At 53.6% G+C, this 16,675-nt stretch overlaps 2 protein-coding genes across 3 annotated transcripts; one reads left to right on the plus strand and one right to left on the minus strand.

The window, feature by feature from the left end:
• The first annotated feature begins 627 nt into the window (after positions 1 to 627).
• Kdelr1 (KDEL endoplasmic reticulum protein retention receptor 1) lies at positions 628 to 7,522 on the plus strand. The gene is made up of 5 exons (XM_042700508.1): positions 628 to 780; positions 1,529 to 1,629; positions 1,883 to 2,041; positions 5,257 to 5,509; positions 6,740 to 7,522. The coding sequence occupies exons 1-5, from the start codon at positions 690 to 692 to the stop codon at positions 6,772 to 6,774; spliced, it is 639 nt and encodes a 212-aa protein (XP_042556442.1). The 5' UTR covers positions 628 to 689; the 3' UTR covers positions 6,775 to 7,522.
• Positions 7,523 to 10,262: 2,740 nt separating this feature from the next.
• Positions 10,263 to 15,068, minus strand: Syngr4 (synaptogyrin 4). Of its 2 annotated transcripts, XM_042700506.1 has the most exons (4): positions 14,976 to 15,068; positions 11,299 to 11,536; positions 10,652 to 10,791; positions 10,263 to 10,472 (listed from the first exon to the last, which is right to left on the minus strand). In XM_042700506.1, the coding sequence occupies exons 1-4, from the start codon at positions 15,066 to 15,068 to the stop codon at positions 10,263 to 10,265; spliced, it is 681 nt and encodes a 226-aa protein (XP_042556440.1). The 2 variants fall into 2 exon arrangements, with proteins under 2 accessions (XP_042556440.1, XP_042556441.1); XM_042700507.1 differs by lacking the exon at positions 10,652 to 10,791 and having other exon boundaries at positions 10,312 to 10,472.
• Positions 15,069 to 16,675: the final 1,607 nt, after the last annotated feature.

A 16,675-nucleotide genomic window follows, 5' to 3' on the forward strand; every position in this document is an offset into this window, starting at 1 on the left:
TTCGTTTTCCTCTCTCTCTCTCTTTCTCTTCCTCTCTCAGACATTGCCTTTCAGTGTCCGGACGTGTAGCCCAAGCTAGCCTCGAACTCACCATCCTCTTGCTTTATCCTCTTGAGGGTTGGTAATCACAGGCACGCCCAACCAAGAATCCTGGCATCCCAGGATTCTTAAAAGTGCAGAGTCCAGCCTCTGGAATCCCCTCGCGGCAAGGCAGACGCCAGGCGGCTCGCTTCAACCCGCGAGGGAGGCTCAGACGGCGTAGGGGACAGACAGGTGCAGGATTTGGGACGATGGCATGCTAGCCGCCTTGGCAGCGTCTCCCAGGCGAGCCTTGGCCAGGGGGCATCCATCGCCGGCTGTGCAAGGCGGGAGGCGGACGCCAGGGGGAGCCCGAGAGCCGAGGCCCCGCCCCGGGGGCGGAGCTTCCTGGCGCGGCCCCCGCCCCTCCGCCCGCCCTCCCTCTTCCCCCGCGGTAGCTCAGCCGCCAGCTCGGGCCTCGGCTTCCCCCCCTCCCAGAGCCCCCTCCCCGGAGCGGAGCCCACCGGAGGGCCCTTCTCCCGCCCCTCGGCCCAGCCGTCCGGCCCCGGAGCAGCTCCCCCCTCCCCCGGGCCAGGCTCCCCCCTCCCCCCAGCCCTGCCCGCCTCCTCCAGCGCGGCCCCACCGGAGCACCCCCCCCTCCCGCCCCAACTATGAATCTCTTCCGATTCCTGGGAGACCTCTCCCACCTCCTGGCCATCATCTTGCTACTGCTGAAAATCTGGAAGTCCCGATCGTGTGCCGGTGAGGAGGGGCCCGCGGGGCAGGGGCGGGGAGGGGGGGCGAGGGGGAGGAGGGAGGCCGGCCCCCCCCCCCCCAGCCCAGACCCGGAGAAGGCTTTGGGAGCAGTAGAGGTCGCACCGCTTGCTGGGACTCCCCCCTTTTCAAGTCTGGGGTTCCCGGGGCGGGGGGAGGAGGCGGGGAGGGGTGAGCGCCCATTCCCAGACTCAGGGAGGGGCGCACATGGGTGTGTGTGGGGTGGCTCCTGGCCCCCCACCCCCTCCCACCCCCCAGTTCAGCCTTCTGCAGCCCCGATCCCGGCAGCCCCGCAGGCGCCGGGGCTGGGGACCCAGAGCTGTGGCAGGCGGAGTTGGTGACGTGGACAGTCGTGGCCAGGAAGGGAGCAGGAGGAGGGAGGCAACTGGTTCCGGGAGGCTGAGGTCAGGCCGGGTCCTCCGCACGCCCCCGCCGTGGATCGAGATCGTGGGGGAAACCCTGGAAGGGTCAGGGGTGGCCATGAGGCCTAGCTCGGGCCAGAGCCTCGGGCTGGAGTAGTTTCGGGCCCGGCTGCCCCCTGGCTGTGGGCGGTGGGAGCCAGCCTGGCTTCAGGTGGCAAGGCCTCTGGCGACAGCTGCACTTCAGAGCCGCTGCAGGCTGGACCCAGGCACTGGTGACTTAGTTTACCACCCCAGCAGCACCCCCCCTTTCTTCCCCCCCCCACACCTGACCTGTGCTTGCCCCTATCTGCCTGACCTCTGTACTCCAACCACAGGGATTTCGGGGAAGAGCCAGGTCCTGTTTGCCGTGGTGTTCACCGCTCGCTACCTTGACCTGTTCACCAACTACATCTCCCTCTACAACACGTGCATGAAGGTAGAGGCGCATGGACACCTTCTGGGGGGGCTGAGGAGTGAACCAGGAAGGGGGGGTCAGGGAAGAGGGCAGGAATGAGGCTGGAGTCCTAGGTCTGAGGGAGGAGAGCTGGGGTCTGGACTTCCACATCTGAGGAGGAAGACTGAGGTCTGAGGAGGAGCCTGAGGTGTGGACCCCTGGATCTGAGCCTGGGGTGGAGGTGGGGGCCCTGCCCTGTGAGCTAATGCTTGTCTCCCCCTCTCCCCCAAATCAGGTGGTCTACATAGCTTGCTCCTTCACCACAGTCTGGATGATTTACAGCAAGTTCAAAGCCACTTATGACGGCAACCATGACACTTTCAGGGTGGAGTTCCTGGTTGTTCCCACAGCCATCCTGGCATTCCTGGTCAATCACGACTTCACCCCTCTGGAGGTAGGCTGCTGGCAGGCTCCTGCAGGGTCAGATGGCAGTGGCAGAATGGCTGCTGACAGCCAGCCCTTTCAGGTGCTTCCATGAGGGGCTTGGTTGAGATTCCTTATTCACTCAGTGCACACATGTTCTGGGAGGCTTCATTGGCATTTCCTTGGGTGGCCTAGTGGTAAAACACAGATCTGTAGAGCCAGGACATAGAAGTTCAAAGTCTGTATCTTCTTCTGAGAAGCAGTGCAACTTGGGGTGAGTCTCACATCATGTCTGTGCCTCAGTTTTCTCATCTATAGAATGGGGGTGATCGGGCTGGGAGGGTGGCTCAGTGGTAGAGTGCTTGCCTGGCATGCATGAGGCCCTGGGTTCAATTCTTTAGCACTACATAAGCAAAGAAAAGCTGGAAGTAGCCCTGTGGCTCAAGTGGTAGGGCACTAGCCTTGAGCTGAAGAGCTGAGGGACAGCACCCAGGCCCAGAGTTCAAGCCCCCACAACCAACAACAATAAAATGGGGATGATCAGTTCCAACAGCCTTGTGCATGCTAAGAAACTACTCTACCACTGAGCTGTGGCCCAGACTCCTCATTGGAGTCTAATGAGGGGCTGACATTTGTACAGTGACTGTAGCCTGGGTAGGAGGGAGGGGGTGTCTACTTTGAGTTGTGAACTGTCATGATTTCTATCTGCTGGCATTGTGGTGGGGCCTGTATGGACTCTGGGAAATTAGCTTTTTTTTTTTTTTTTTTTTTAGGGATAGGGGAGGCAGGGAGCGCAGTGTGAGTTCCTGCTTCCTGGGGGGGCCTGGCAGGGATCATAATTCAGAGCAACCTGCCCTCACCCAGACCTACCCCTTGTAACCTTAGGAAGCCAGCCCACCCCCGAGATGTGCTAATGTGTTCAACAGAAGTCAGCACTGAGGAGTTTTCAGACAAAAATCTCGTTTAAAATGTTTGGGTCACAGATCCAACATACTTTTTTTTTTCTTCTTCTTTTTTTTTTTTTTTTTGAGTCCGGTCATGGGGCCTGAACTCTGGGCCTGGGCGCTGTCCCTCAGCTCTTCAGCTCAAGGCTAGTGCTCTACCACTTCAGCCACAGCGTCACTTCTGGCTTTTTCCTTTATGTGGTGCTGAGGAATTGAACCCAGGGTCTCAGGCATGCAAGGCAAGCGCTCTACCACTGAGCCACCTTCCCAGCCCTCTTCTTCTTTTTTCTTTTTAAAAATATTTTCTCTCTTTTTTGTCAGAACTGGGGCTTGAACTCAGGGCCTTACGTTCTCTTGAGGGCTATTTTACTTATGGCTGGTGCTCTATCACTTGCGACATGCTTCCAGCCTGGGCTTTTTGCAGGTTAATTAAAGATGCAGTTTCACTGACTTTCCTACCTGGGGTTGGCTTTGAATGTCAGACATTCAGGAGTAACTGGGTGGCTCGAATACTGGTGCCCAGCTTAAAAAGTTAACTTTTTAGTCACAGAATACTCTTCTTTATGTATTCGTTGTCACAGAGCTGGATAGAGTGGCATATACCTGTAATCTCAGCCCTGGGGAGGCTGAGGCCGGAGGATCGTGAGTTCCAGGCCAGCCTGGGCTATGTAAGGAGACACTATCTCAAAAAGAGTAAACCCAAAGACACTGGGGTAATGTGACTGTCCTGGAGGGAGAGTGGTCAGGGAAAGCCTCTTTCAGGAGGTGTTGAGTCAGGAGGCTTAAGGAAGAGGCAGATGTGATGATCTAGGGGAAGAACTTTCTCTGATGAGGGGACTACAAGTACAAAGGCCCTGAAGCAGTAGGACCAGATAGACCTTTCTTCGTGGGTGGTATAGCTAAAGATCCAGGGGAAGGAAGAAGAGATGCAGTTGGGTTGGAGAAAGCCTTGAAGGCCAAGGTCAGGAGTTTGGGCTTGATTGTGGACAAAGTTATTAGAGATGTTTAAGATAGGGAGTTACATGGTCTCGTCTAGGTGTCTGAAGATCAAAGGAAGTGCTAAGGATGCAGGCTTGGGGAACCCAAGTACCTTGCATTAGGTTTCACAGGGAGGAACCTCTAAGCCAAGATTTCAACCTGGCCAGGCTCACACTTATAATCCTAGCTACTCAGGAGGCCGAGATCTAAAGATTGAGGTTTGAAGCCAGCTGGGGTAGGAAAGTCTATGAGATTTGTTATCTCCAATAAACTTCCATAAAGTCAGAAGTAGAGCTGTGGTTTATGTGGTAGAGTGCTCATCTTGAACACAAAAGCTTAAGGTCAGTGCCCAAGCCTAGAGTTCAAGCCCTAGTTCTGACACTCCCCCCCCCCCACTAAAAAAAAATCCAACCTGGTCTGCCTTTTAATTTTTTAAATTTTAAGCTTTTTAGCAGTACTGAAGTTTGAACTCAGAGCCTTGAGCTTGGTAGGCATGTGCTTTACCACTTGAGTCATGCCCCTAGTCCTTTTTGCTTTTTTAGTTTTTTTTTTCCAGTCCTGGAGCTTGAACTCAGGGCCTGGGCACTGTCCCTAAGCTCCTTGTTTTGTTCAAGGCTAGTACTCTACCACTTGAGCCACAGCACCACTTCTGGCTTTTCTGTTTATGGTACTGAGGGATCAAACCAGGGCTTCATGCATGCTAGGCAAGCACTCTACCACTAAGCTACGTTCCCAGCCAGTTATTTTTAAAACAGGGTCTTTTTGCCAGGTAGCAATCCTCCCATCTGTGTTTATAATTTAGCTGGGATGATAGGCAAGTACTGCCATGTTCAGCTATTAATTGAAATGCATCCTTGTGGATTTTTTTTTTTTGGGGGGGGGGGAGAGGTGGGGACCTTAGGCTGGCCTCAAACCATGATCCTCCAAATGTCAGTCTCCTGACAGGTGTGAATCACTGCTGCATAGCTTTTCAGTTTTATTTATTTACTTACTGTCTTTTTCAGTTTTATTTACTCATGTATGTATGTATGTATGTAGTACTAGCTCCACACACGCTAGGCTTTACTTCTTGACCATGCCCACACCAGCCACGCCCCCTGTGTCTGCCTTTAGAGCCAAGCTTTCCTGTCTCCTCTTCAAGTTTAGCTACATGGTCTTGGGTGTTACTGTCTTTGGCCTCAGTTTCCTCATCTGTCAAAGGGAAATGTTGATCACAGGCAGGATAGCATAGGCCACCACGATGCCACCCTCCTTTCTGCCCTGCCCCCTCTGCCTCATTCTGACCTTCATACCCACTCTCTTCCCTCCAATCCGATCCCTGCAGATCCTCTGGACCTTCTCCATCTACTTGGAGTCAGTGGCCATTTTGCCACAGCTGTTCATGGTGAGCAAGACTGGGGAGGCGGAGACCATCACCAGCCACTACCTGTTCGCACTGGGCGTCTACCGCACGCTTTATCTCTTCAACTGGATCTGGCGCTACCACTTTGAGGGCTTCTTCGACCTTATCGCCATTGTGGCCGGCCTTGTGCAGACAGTCCTCTACTGCGATTTCTTCTACCTCTATATCACCAAAGGTAAGCAGGATGCAGGGCTGGCTGGAGGGGTGCTGCCAGGCAGTCCCAAGCTCAGAGGTCCTGGTGCAGGAAGGAGGACCACGTGGATGAGAGCAAGGGAAGGGAGGAGGTACAGGCTTCTCCAGCCCTGGGACACTTCTGGGGTCTCAGACCTCGCGATCCTGCTTCCCCAAAGACCAAGGAGTTAATGTCCCCAGTGTTTCCCTTCAAGTGGAGATCAGGCCAAACAGGGACTCTGACTCACCCCAATTCATTCATTCATTCATTCAACACATTTGTTGGTCACCTTCTGTTTCCTGGGCCAGCCCCTAGGCTCAGATCATCCTCTCCTCTCTTAAAGTCCTTCTAGGGAAGATACAGTGCATGAACTAGACAGGTATAGTGGTACCCAACTTCTTGTCCCAGCTGCTTAGGAGCCTGAGGCAGGAGGATCATGAGTTCAAGGCCAGCTTGGGCTATATAGGGAGACTATGTCTCAAAACCAAAACAAAGATATAAATGAAAGGGCTGGGGGTATGGCTGAATGGTAGAGGGCTTGCTTAGCTGAAATGCGTGCCTTTAGACTCAGTCTACTAACACAGAAGAAAGAGGGGGAAGGAAGGACTTTCCAAAGGGAAGAAGGAAAGAAAGGAGGTAGGAAAGCTGGGAGGGAGGCAGGAAGACAGTTTCCAGTGGTGCAAACTATTAGCCAGAATATTCTTGAGGGGCTGGGCAGGTGGCTCAGCGGTCGAGTGCTTGCCTCTCATGCATGAGGCCCTGGGTTTGATTTCTCAGTACCACATAAACAGAAAAGGCCTGAAGTGGCTCAAGTGGTAGAGTGCTAGCCTTGAGCTGAAGAGCTCAGGGACAGCGCCCAGGCCTAGAGTTCAAGCCCATGACCAACCAAAAAAACAAGAAACAGTATTCTTGAGGCACTGAGGAGGGGGAGGGGACTAGAGCAGCCTGGGTCTGACCTTCCTCTCTTAGATCTAGGGCCACCGGTCAGAGTTTTTGTTGGGTGAGTAAGGACCACCTCTAGGAGAAACTGGGCCTCCCTTTGGCCTCCCCTGCTCAGCCCCTTGGATGAGGCCAGGGTTCCAGTTGCTGATCTAAGGCTTATTGAGGCAGACCCAGTCCCTTAGTTTCAGGACGAGGGGTCCTGGGGCTGTCCCTCCCCAGGTTTCCCAGCTAGCCTAGGGCCAGGAGGCTGTCCCCCTCTTCAGCCCATCTTGTGTCTCTCTTCCTTTACAGTCCTGAAGGGGAAGAAGCTGAGCCTGCCGGCCTAGCCCTGGTCCTGCCAGCCCTCTCCACAGCCGGCTGGGCGGGAGGCAGGGGAAGGTGAACCAGGTGACTGGAGACAAAGCGCCTTCCTCCTTCCCGTCCAAGGGTGACTTTTTAAAGAGCCCCACCTCTCCCCGCTTCCCAACACCGCTCCTGCCCAGTTTTGGGGTGGGGGTGTGTGGTGGAGGACCCGTATCTTGGGGAGCTCAGGACTTGAGCTGTTTGTAGTTTTTTGCCTTTTAGAGAAGAGAAAAAAAATACAAAACTTTCCACTATTTAGTTTTTGATTCTGATGACTCCTTTTTCTCTTGTATTCTGATCCCCAATTTTTATAAACTGTTTTTGATTATCCTCTGGGCTGGGGCAGGGCTGGAGATCTTGTCCCTTCCTCAAGACCATCAGTCCCCCACTTTCAGATCCCAATCCCAGACTCCCCCCACTGATTGCCAAACACTACACCTGCGGAAGCCCACTCCCCACCTCCCATTCCCCTCTGTGGCCCCAAGTTCCTGGGCTGGATGGAGGTAAGGAGGAAGGGAGGCTGAGGAACTCTGATCTTTTCATACTAATTTTTTTTTTTTTTGCCCAGAATTTGGGATTTTTGGGGGGATCTTGTTCTGATTTTTGACAAGAGCTGTGGGCCCGGGCATGAGAAGGGGACAGGCCCGAGGATCACTCACCTCTAATGCCATGTTTTTGTACAGAACTCGATGGTTCATTCTTTGTTCTCTTGAAATAAACAGAGGAAAATGATACCTGTCTTTATGCCGTGTGGTGTCCGATCCCTGGGAGATGTGAGGCCCTGCCTGCGTGCCTCTGTCAGCTTTTGATTTTGGTGGAGGAACCTGGGGTGCAGGAGGAGCTAGAAGATGGGAAATGGGGACTCCACAGGACTCTCAGGGTCACCTTGAATCCTCACAGCTCTGTTTGGGAAAGCTATTTGCAAGAAAAAAAAACCTCCAGGATTCTTTTTACCTCAACCTGGAAATGGCCTGACCATTCTGTAGACCCTCAGGGCTGCCGAGGGCCTTTAAGAGCCTGTGTGGTGTTGGAGGGCACAAACAGGAAGCACCCATCCCTCCCTTGATTGACATGTTTGTTGCATGTTTTCTTAGGGAAAAAAAAAAATGGGTTGCCAGCCTTTTAAAACCAGATTTTCACATTATAGTCGGAATTTCTGGCTTCTCTTGAAAAGAAATCCGTCAGTTTGACAAAGCCAAGCCCTCGTTTCTGGATGGCAACAGATGGCTGGAGCTGAATGGCTGGGATGCGAGCCGTGAGCCGAGGTCCCCAGGACTTGGCGACCAGGGTTATCATTTATTACCAAGCTGACACCATGTGTTTGTTTGTTTGTTGGTGGAGTTAAAAGGCAAGTGAAATATTTTCCAGATCCCTCTCCAGACTGGCTTTATACCTGGCCTATTTCCTCCATTTATATCATCTGCCTGGCTCAGAGATATCTGGATTTTGTTGTTGTTGTAGAACTTAGGTTTGAACTTGTGGACTTGCACTGCTACTTGAGCCATACCGCCTATCCCTCTTTTTTTTTTTAATTAATTAATTAATTTATTTTTTGGGTCCGGTCGTTGGGCCTGAACTCTGGGCCTGGGCGCTGTCCCTCAGCTCTTCAGCTCAAGGCTAGCACTCTACCACTTGAGCCACAGCGCCACTTCCGGCTTTTTTTTTCTTTTTGTTTATGTGGTGCTGAGGAATCGAACCCAGGGCCTCAGGCATGAAAGGCAAGCGCTCTACCACTGAGCCACCTTCCCAGCCCCCCCCCCGGCCCCCCCCCCCCCCCCCCCCCCCCCCGCCTATCCTTTTTTGCTTGCATATTACAAAAAAAATAGGCTCTGGATTCTATCCTACTATTTAGGCTTCCTGTATAGCTGAGACAAGAGGTGGATACCACTGTACCCAGCTTTTTCCTGGTTGATATGAGGTCTCTAAAACTTTTTGCTCAAGCTTGTCTTGAACTATGATCTTTCTGATCTTCCACCTCCTGAATAGCTGGGATTACAGGCAAGAGCCACCACTCCTGGTTTAGTCAAACATTTTTCCCCCCAGAGCTGAGACCAAACTCCAGGGCCTTGTAATTGCCAGGCAAATGCTCTTCCACTGAGCTAAATCTCCAAATCACTCTGTGTGTGTGTATGTATGTAAGTCATGGGGCTTGAACTCGGGGCCTGGGCACTCTCCCTGAGCCTCTCTGTGCTCAAGGCTAGCACTCTACCACTTGAGTCACAGCACCACTTCTGGCTTTTTCTGTGTATGTGGTATTGAGGAATCGAACCCAGGGCTTCATGTATGCTTAGGCAAGCACTCTACCAACAAGCCACACTCTCAACCCTAGTCTAACTTCTTAATTGTCCTGTAGACTTTGCTAACTGCCTCATCACTCCCGGTTCTCCTATAAGGAAGTTGTTACTTAGTAGGTGACAGGCCCAATCCCTTACATGAAAGGGTTTAACCTGTTTAACCTTAAATACGAGGAAACTGATGGTGGATAGACAAGGCAAAGATGATTTGCAGCTGAACTTCCTGATACCAGAGACCTTGTTCAATCACTTTGGTGTTTTTAATTTAATTTGGGCAATCCTAGGGTTTAAACTCTGACTCTTACTCTCTAGGCAGGTGCTCTAATACTGAGCCATGCCTCCAGCTCTGTTTTTCACAGGTTATTTTTAGGTACATATCTCACTTCCCCACTGGGCATCTGTCTGAGTTTCCATCTTCCTACTTTAGGCTTCCTGTTACTGGGGATCTCAGAGGCATGCTACTGCATGCTCCTGCCATCCTAGCTACCCTGGAGGCTGAGACCTGGAGGATCCAGGTTCAAAGCCAGCCTGGGCAGACAGCCTGTAAGATTCCATCTCAAATTAGCCAGGAAAATGCTCCAGTGGTATAGCTCAAGTGGAACAGCAAGAAAGCTGAGAGTGTCCTGAGTTCAACCCCCAGTGTGTACACACACACACACACACACACACACACACACACATACACACACCTCCCTGCCTGTCATTCATGAACTCAGCTTCCCTGACTCATCACCAGCTCTTCACAGCATGGTTTTTTGTTCATCCCTTGTCGCTGTGGGGAGTGACAGGACTCAGGCTTTCACAGCGTCTGGGGGTGCCAAGTCTCTTTGTTCCACTGTTGGCCCTGGTTCTTGCCACTGTCTCTGCGGGGTGGCGGCATTTTCTCTCTGAACTTCTGCCTCCCAGCCGTGGTTAGTGTGGGACTCAGGGACCTGACAGGACTCAGTGCCTGCCTCCTCCAAGGCCTGAGAAAAAAAGTGCCTTCCGCCTCTCATCACTGCCAGTCTGCTGCTGTGGAGGTGGTGTCCAGGAGCGGGGAAGGGGGTAGAGATGGGGTGGGGAGGGGGAGGCCCCAAGGTGACCTGGCTGGCTTCCACCCCCTCCCTGGGCCCACAAAAGGGATGAGCAGGACAGACACGAGAGGGACAGGTCTGGTAGGGAAGATATCTCTTTACTATTTAGTTGTCAGGCATCATGGCGAGGCGGGGGCCCTTCGGCGCACTCAGATAGGGGGACACCGTGGAGCTGGCAGCGGATATGCTGACAGGGCTGGCAGCCGAGGGTGGGGTGAGGGTGTTTAGGACCACGCCACCCTCATCCAGGGAGCGCTTGTAGGGGACTGGAACATCTTTCCGGAGGTCCTGGAAGGCCATGTAGGCCTGGAAGGCCTGTGGGTGGGAAAGGGGTGGCTGAAGGTGGGGGCTGGGGCTGTGGCCTGGTCTCAGGGGTCATGGGACAGTTGTACCAACAGCTCAGCTGGCTAACATTGCACTGAGAGGGGGCACTTGGGGGAGGCCAGCAGGCACCGCCCTCCCATCCCACCCTGCTGGGGTGCGGGGCTCCTCACCCAGACAGGGATGGAGAAGAAAGCAAAGGCAATGGCTGCTTTGGCGCTGCTGTTGCCCAGGAGGAAGTGATTGTGTCGTGAGTGCTGCCACTGGCCGGCCAGGAAGCAGAAGCCTGTGAACCACACGCCTGCCCAGAGGACTGCCGGTGATTGGAAGGAGACAAGAGGGGGTGGGGGAGAGTGTGCTCAGGGAGAGCCCCTGGGGGGTACAAGCCACAGAGTCCTTTCTAAAGGAGCTCTGCCCATCCTGCATGGCTGCGTCAACTTTGACTAAGAAAATTATACTGTGAAGGGAATTGGAGAATTGGATCTCCCCCCACCGCCCCGCCCCCTGCACTGGCCATGTGTGCAGGGTGGCCACGTGTGGCCATTAGTCTGTGTTGGAAAGCTCAGGAGCAGACACCTCCACCCTCATAGAAAGTTCTCTCAGCCAGCACTGGAATCCATGACCTGCAAGGGTTCCTGGGCCCTCAGACACTGGGACTGGCCTCGCTGGGAGGGAAGAGAGGGGAAGAGTTGAAACCCAAACAAAGAAGGGGAGGGGAGGTTTGTGTGTGTGAGTGCAGAGAATGTATAGGAACAGTCAGGCTGTGCATGGGGAAGGGAGGGGCAGGGCCTGGGAGTGGGGTGGGTGTGGGGGAACTCACCAGCCACGATGAAGTCCAAGAGCTGACAGGACGTCTTGAAGCGGGTGCTGGCGATGCGATTCTCGTGGGCATCCAGGGCTAGGAAGACCAGGGTGCTGAGGAAGGAAAGGAAGCCAGCACCCACCGCAAAGCTGCAGGCCGTGTTGTTGCTCTTGAGGACACAGAGAAGCTGGGGAGACTCTGTCGTGTTCTGGTAGCCATCCGTCAACAAGGAGGAAAAGATGACCAGGGAGAAGATCTGCAGACCCCCAGGGACCAGCGCAGAGCTCAGCGTCTCCCTCGAGCTGCTCTTCCTCCCTGGGGCCCAGGGGTGTGGGGCTATTCTTGTCTCCACCCCACACACTCAGCCTCCTGCCCTTTACCCCCAAGGTGTACAATGCTTGCCTGGCATGTGTGGGTCCTGGAGATATCTCCAATGCTACCCCAAAACAAATGATCAAACAGACAAGGCTGGAACACCAGGTAAGGTAAGCCAGGGCAAGGTAAAGCTCTCATTTGAATCTATCTTTTTGCCTGGCCTGCGTGAGATCTGAGCTTAGAGAAGTCATCTGGGTCGTGTTGCTGATGGACTGGAGAGCAGGGCAAGACAAGAAGCTCTCGGAGAAATGCTGAGGTCAGAACCCTGGAGAATCCAGGAAGATTTGGGACGTGAAATCGGACCTGGTGATTGATTGGCTATGGCAGTGTTGACAATAGGAATTGGTGGTGGTGGTGTACTTGAACTCTTGCCCAACGGGCCCCCTCCCAAGAGTCCCAGCACCCAGAATCATGTTGGCCCTCTATGTGTGAAGAGTGAATGATTGACTTCCTTTGTCCTTGCTGTGCCCTTCAGAGTTGGGGAGGGGGTGTGGGGAGGAGGCAGAAGACTGACCCCAAACTCCTCAGGGCTTCTCGTGTTCCTCTTGTCCTTCATGTTAATCAATTCACAACAACACAACAGCAAGTCCCTCTTTCTGCCAAGCATTTCCATGTCCATTGAGATCCTTGGGCAACTCTGGGAGCAAGCCATCACGTGGTCACCTGGTCTTGGGGCCCGTGGATGGGAGCACCTGGCATTGCTAGCGTGAGGCCGAGCCAGGTGGGGCGTGGGGGTGCATCCATCATTTTGGAGTACTTCATTCTACCTGCACCTGGAGCCTCGTGCCAGCCCCACAAGGGAGGTGTCATTAATTCATTTCTGTTTTGCGAGTGATGAACGGAGGCTGTTATGGTGGGGTGAAAGGAGGTGACATGGCTGGCTCTGCCAGCTGTGTATGGCCTTGGGCATAAGTCTGGGGCCTCAGTTTCTCAGACTGTCATTATGCTCCAGAGAGGAGGAATGTGGGAATTGGGGTTCAGGAACATGGCGGTTGTCACAACTGGCCCAGAGAGAGAAAGTGTCCTCTCAAGGTGAGTCAGGCGGAGGGGTGGGGTTGGAAAGCAGAACTCCGGATGTCCAGGTTCCTGGGCTGGCTGAGTGCCCACCCACCCAGAAGATCCTGGCTGTGATAATGCCTAGGATAGTAGAGGTGTGGGCAGGGGGCTCAGCTGGTCCAGGGACCCTATGCCTCAGTTGCCTGAGTCCCACCTCCTTCCATGCCCTCTCTGGCCTGTCCCTGGGGAAGGAGCAAAGATTCATCAGTTAAGACACCAGCTGGCAGACGGCATGGGGAAAGGACAGAGTACCAGCTGCCCAGAGACTCCCTGCTGAGGAGCCAGACCAGGGGGGAAGGAGGAGAGGACAGGTAGGAGGAGAATGGAGACAGCGGGCAAAGTCCGTGACCAGTCTGGCACAGTGGGAGGCCCTTCCCCCCCTGCCCGCACTCCTCCACACCAGCTGGGCCTCCTCCTCCCTCACCGCCAGCCCTTTATTCCCAGGCTTTGAGAGTTTGACTTGTTCACTAGTGGGTGATGTCCTTGGGCAAGCTGCTCAGCCTCTGGGAGCCTTAGTTTCCCCTCAGGTGATCTAGGGACTATAACATTCATGTCACAGGGGGAGCAAGAAAGACACCTCTACTGGCAATGGACCTGATGCTCAGATCTGACATTTGCAATTTCTCTTTCCCCAGGGGACAAAGACAATATGCTACAGGTATCTATCATCTTAGGCACCTGGAACCAGCTCTCCCCTTGAGCACAAGTCATGATGTGTTCTAATAATAATAAGTGCTAGTCAGGCATGGTGGTACCTCTGCTAATAATCCCAGCTATTGATTGGGAGATGGAGGAAGGAAAATCTTGAGTTTGAGCCCAGCCTGGGAAAAGTTAAGGAGACTCTGTCTCATACACAAAATATCAACCAAAGTCCTAGAAGCATGTCTCAAGGGGTAGAGCAATTGCCTAACAAGTACAAGGCCCTGACATCAGTCCCCAGTAGTGCAGAACAAACAAAACAAAAATTCTGCTATTTAATAAAAGCTTAGCTGGGCACCAGTGGCTCACGCCTGTAATCCTAGCTACTTAGGAGGCTGAGATCTGAGTATCGTAGTTCAAAGTCAGCTGTGGCAGAAAAGTATGTTGAAACTCTTATCTCCAATTAACTGCCCAAAAAGCTGGAAGCAGCACTATGGTTCAAGTGGTAGAGTGCTAGCCTTGAGCACAAAAGCTCAGGTACAGCACCCAGGCTTTGAGTTCAAGCCCCAAGACTGACACCCCCCTAAAAAACTCTGTTTGAAGACCCTTTGTTTGATACAGAGCACTCCACCTCCTCCTGTACTGCTGATCAATGCTTGTCATATTCTTTTTTTTTTTTTTTTTGGGTCCGGTCATGGGGCCTGAACTCTGGGCCTGGGCGCTGTCCCTCAGCTCTTCAGCTCAAGGCTAGCGCTCTACCACTTGAGCCACAGCACCACTTCTGACTTTTTTTTTCCTTTTTGCTTATGTGGTGCTGAGGAATCGAACCCAGGGCCTCAGGCATGCAAGGCAAGCGCTCTACCACTGAGCCACCTTCCCAGGCCCGCTTGTCATATTCTTAAGCCTCACTCTTCACTTCTGTCAAGAGCTAGCAATGGAAGCAGTACAGGTTAAAGCCCATAGCCATGGCTCTAATCCTTCATATACTGAAGATTTCATTCTTGTTGTCCAGATTCTTTGGGAATGTGGGAATGGATGCCTGGAAAGCCTTGGCACAGTGCCTGACAGATGGTGGCCATCTGACTCCTGGTATCTTAGGTCTACATTACATTTTAGCTTCCCATGTCTGCAGGTATGGTTCAAGCTGTAGGCAGAACAATGGGCTAGCAAATATAAAGCCGAGTTCAAACCCCAGTACTGTTAAAAAAAAATAAAATAGGCATATTCTTTTCCCAACTCTCTATGCCTCTGAGTGGACATGGAATCCAGGACTTGGACATGCCAGGCAGATGCTCTACTATGCCCTAGCCCTTTTGTTTGTTTGTTTTTTGAGACAGGGTCTTGCTAACTTTACCTAGCTAAGGCTAGAAGTCACTATCCTCCTACCACTGCCTTCCAAAGTAGCTGAGATTAAAGGTGTGCACCACCACGCCTGTCTTGTTTTGTTTTCTTAATGTGGGTATTTATAGCATGACCCTGTCAAAAGTTGGCTTCAATTATTAGCATCCTTTTGCTTCCTTTCCCCATGGGACTCCCTTCCTGCCTCCCCTCCCCCATCCTGATTCTATGAGCTGACCCCTCTTGTCCTGTCTCTCAGGGCCACAGGCAGGCCACCGGGACCTCACCCCTGCCAAGATCCTTGAGATGCTCCTTGGCCTTCTCAGAAAGCGCACAGCATCACTGTAAGCCAGGTCCTGCAGGCTTTCAGGGAGGTGCATGGCGGCTGCTCTCTTCCTGGGGCCCCAGAAGTGAGGGCAGGGGTGCTGGGCACTGCCTGCTGGGTGCCGCTACCTGTGTGCTCCAGGCCGACCCTAGGACTTTGCTGCTGCAAGACAATAGACAGGAGACATCAGGGTTAGGGTACAGGGAAGGGATACTGGAGTCCCAGGAGTGGGGTTGGATGGGGGTTGGGAGCTGCTGAGACTGTTGAGTTGGGGGGGCAGGTTACTGAGGGTTCCAGAAGTGGGGATGGGCTGAACCTAGGGCTTCTAGGAATAGGGGTATGAAGTGAAAGGCCTACTTCAGTTCCCAGGAGTCAGGAATAAGGGGTGAGGGGACAAGGCTGTGCCAAGACCTTAGGGGTCCTAGGAATGGGGGCCCTGGGGATAAGGGAGCTGCTGAGGGGTATCCTATGAGCTGCGGTTAAGAAGTGGGATTTCTGGGTCCCAGGAGGAGCATACAAAAAGGGGCTGCCTCACATCCCAGGAGTGACATCAGGTAAGGGGACTTGTAGGGGGTCTCAGGAGCCAGGAATGTGGCATAACAAGGTTATAGGGGTCCTGAGAATGGAGGGAATGGGGATTAGGGGGTACTGAATGGTCTCAAGAATGGGGAGTATATGAGCAGAGGGGGTCCTGGGAGCTGGGCACAAGAGTTAAGGAGGTTTCTGGGGGGTCCTTGGCCTGGCATGAGGTAAAGGGGTGCTAAGCATCCTAGAAGTAGAGAGCACAGCTAAAGAGACTCCTTCGGGTCCCAAGGGTCAGGAGTATAGTCAAAGGGGCTGAGGACAGGAGGGCCCCAGAGGTGGGGTACAGGGTGAAGCTATAAGGGGGTGTGAAGAGAGCTGGGGTGTTACCAGGCCATGTCCATTGACACAGGAGCCCCAGGACCCAGTTAAAAGACATCCTTCTCTCCGTGAAAGGACATAGGAGGAAAGTTCTAGAAAGTGGGGGGGAGTCCTAGGGGATATCAGAGCTCTGGAAAAGTCTGAGCCAGACAAAGTTCCCTTTTTTTCAGAGGAGGGGCAACACCACGGAGAGAATATGGTAGGCGGTTCTGGTGATTTGAGGGGTTATTTCTCAGAATAAGGGACTCCCTTTGGGCTTCCCCTCCATCTTCCTAAGGGTTCATTTTCTCAGGCTGGGATTCTGGGCCTCAGGCTTGTGGAGAAACTCCCAAACGAACGAGGGCCAAGGGCTACCTGCTTCGGCTCAGGCTCTCCCTGTGACGTGGGGTGGGAGTGCTCACGTTTGAGGCTGATGCCGCCTGACAAAAAGGGCCACCTTGACACTGAAGGACCGCTGTGTGTCACCTGGAGACCGGCGCTTCCTTCAACCTGCCCTCTGCTTCGGGCTTCTGGTTCCGGGCGTCGCCTCAGATTCCTTTTGCTCCCGCTTTTTCCCGCCTTTTCGCTCCTTTACGGCTGATTGGACACGCCTAAGTCCCGCCCCTTTCGCTTCCGCCAACTCCGGAGCCGCCTGGAGAGAGGGTGTGGTCTCGGCGGACGTTGGGCCGCTCGCCGTTGGCGGGCTGCGCGCGCACGCCCTAGCCCTCCGGCTTCTCGCGGCCGCCCCGCCCTTTTCCTTTCAAGACCTCTGACAAGGAG

The sequence above is a fragment of the Dipodomys spectabilis genome, unplaced genomic scaffold (genome assembly GCF_019054845.1).
Source record: "Dipodomys spectabilis isolate Male_0828 unplaced genomic scaffold, ASM1905484v1 ptg000266l, whole genome shotgun sequence".
Taxonomy (NCBI): domain Eukaryota; kingdom Metazoa; phylum Chordata; class Mammalia; order Rodentia; family Heteromyidae; genus Dipodomys; species Dipodomys spectabilis.

What these genes read in the sequence shown, in the direction of transcription:
- Kdelr1 (XM_042700508.1), top strand. Translation starts at nt 690, where the DNA reads ATGAATCTCTTCCGATTCCTGGGAGACCTCTCCCACCTCCTGGCCATC. An exon ending in ACGACTTCACCCCTCTGGAG is followed by an intron (nt 2,042 to 5,256) that starts GTAGGCTGCTGG and finishes CGATCCCTGCAG; the next exon opens with ATCCTCTGGACCTTCTCCAT. An exon ending in CTACCTCTATATCACCAAAG is followed by an intron (nt 5,510 to 6,739) that starts GTAAGCAGGATG and finishes CTTCCTTTACAG; the next exon opens with TCCTGAAGGGGAAGAAGCTG.
- Syngr4 (XM_042700506.1), bottom strand. Translation starts at nt 15,068, where the DNA reads ATGCACCTCCCTGAAAGCCTGCAGGACCTGGCTTACAGTGATGCTGTG. An exon ending in TCTCAAGGATCTTGGCAGGG is followed by an intron (nt 11,537 to 14,975) that starts GTGAGGTCCCGG and finishes GGGGGTCTGCAG; the next exon opens with ATCTTCTCCCTGGTCATCTT. An exon ending in TCTTCTCCATCCCTGTCTGG is followed by an intron (nt 10,473 to 10,651) that starts GTGAGGAGCCCC and finishes TCCCACCCACAG; the next exon opens with GCCTTCCAGGCCTACATGGC.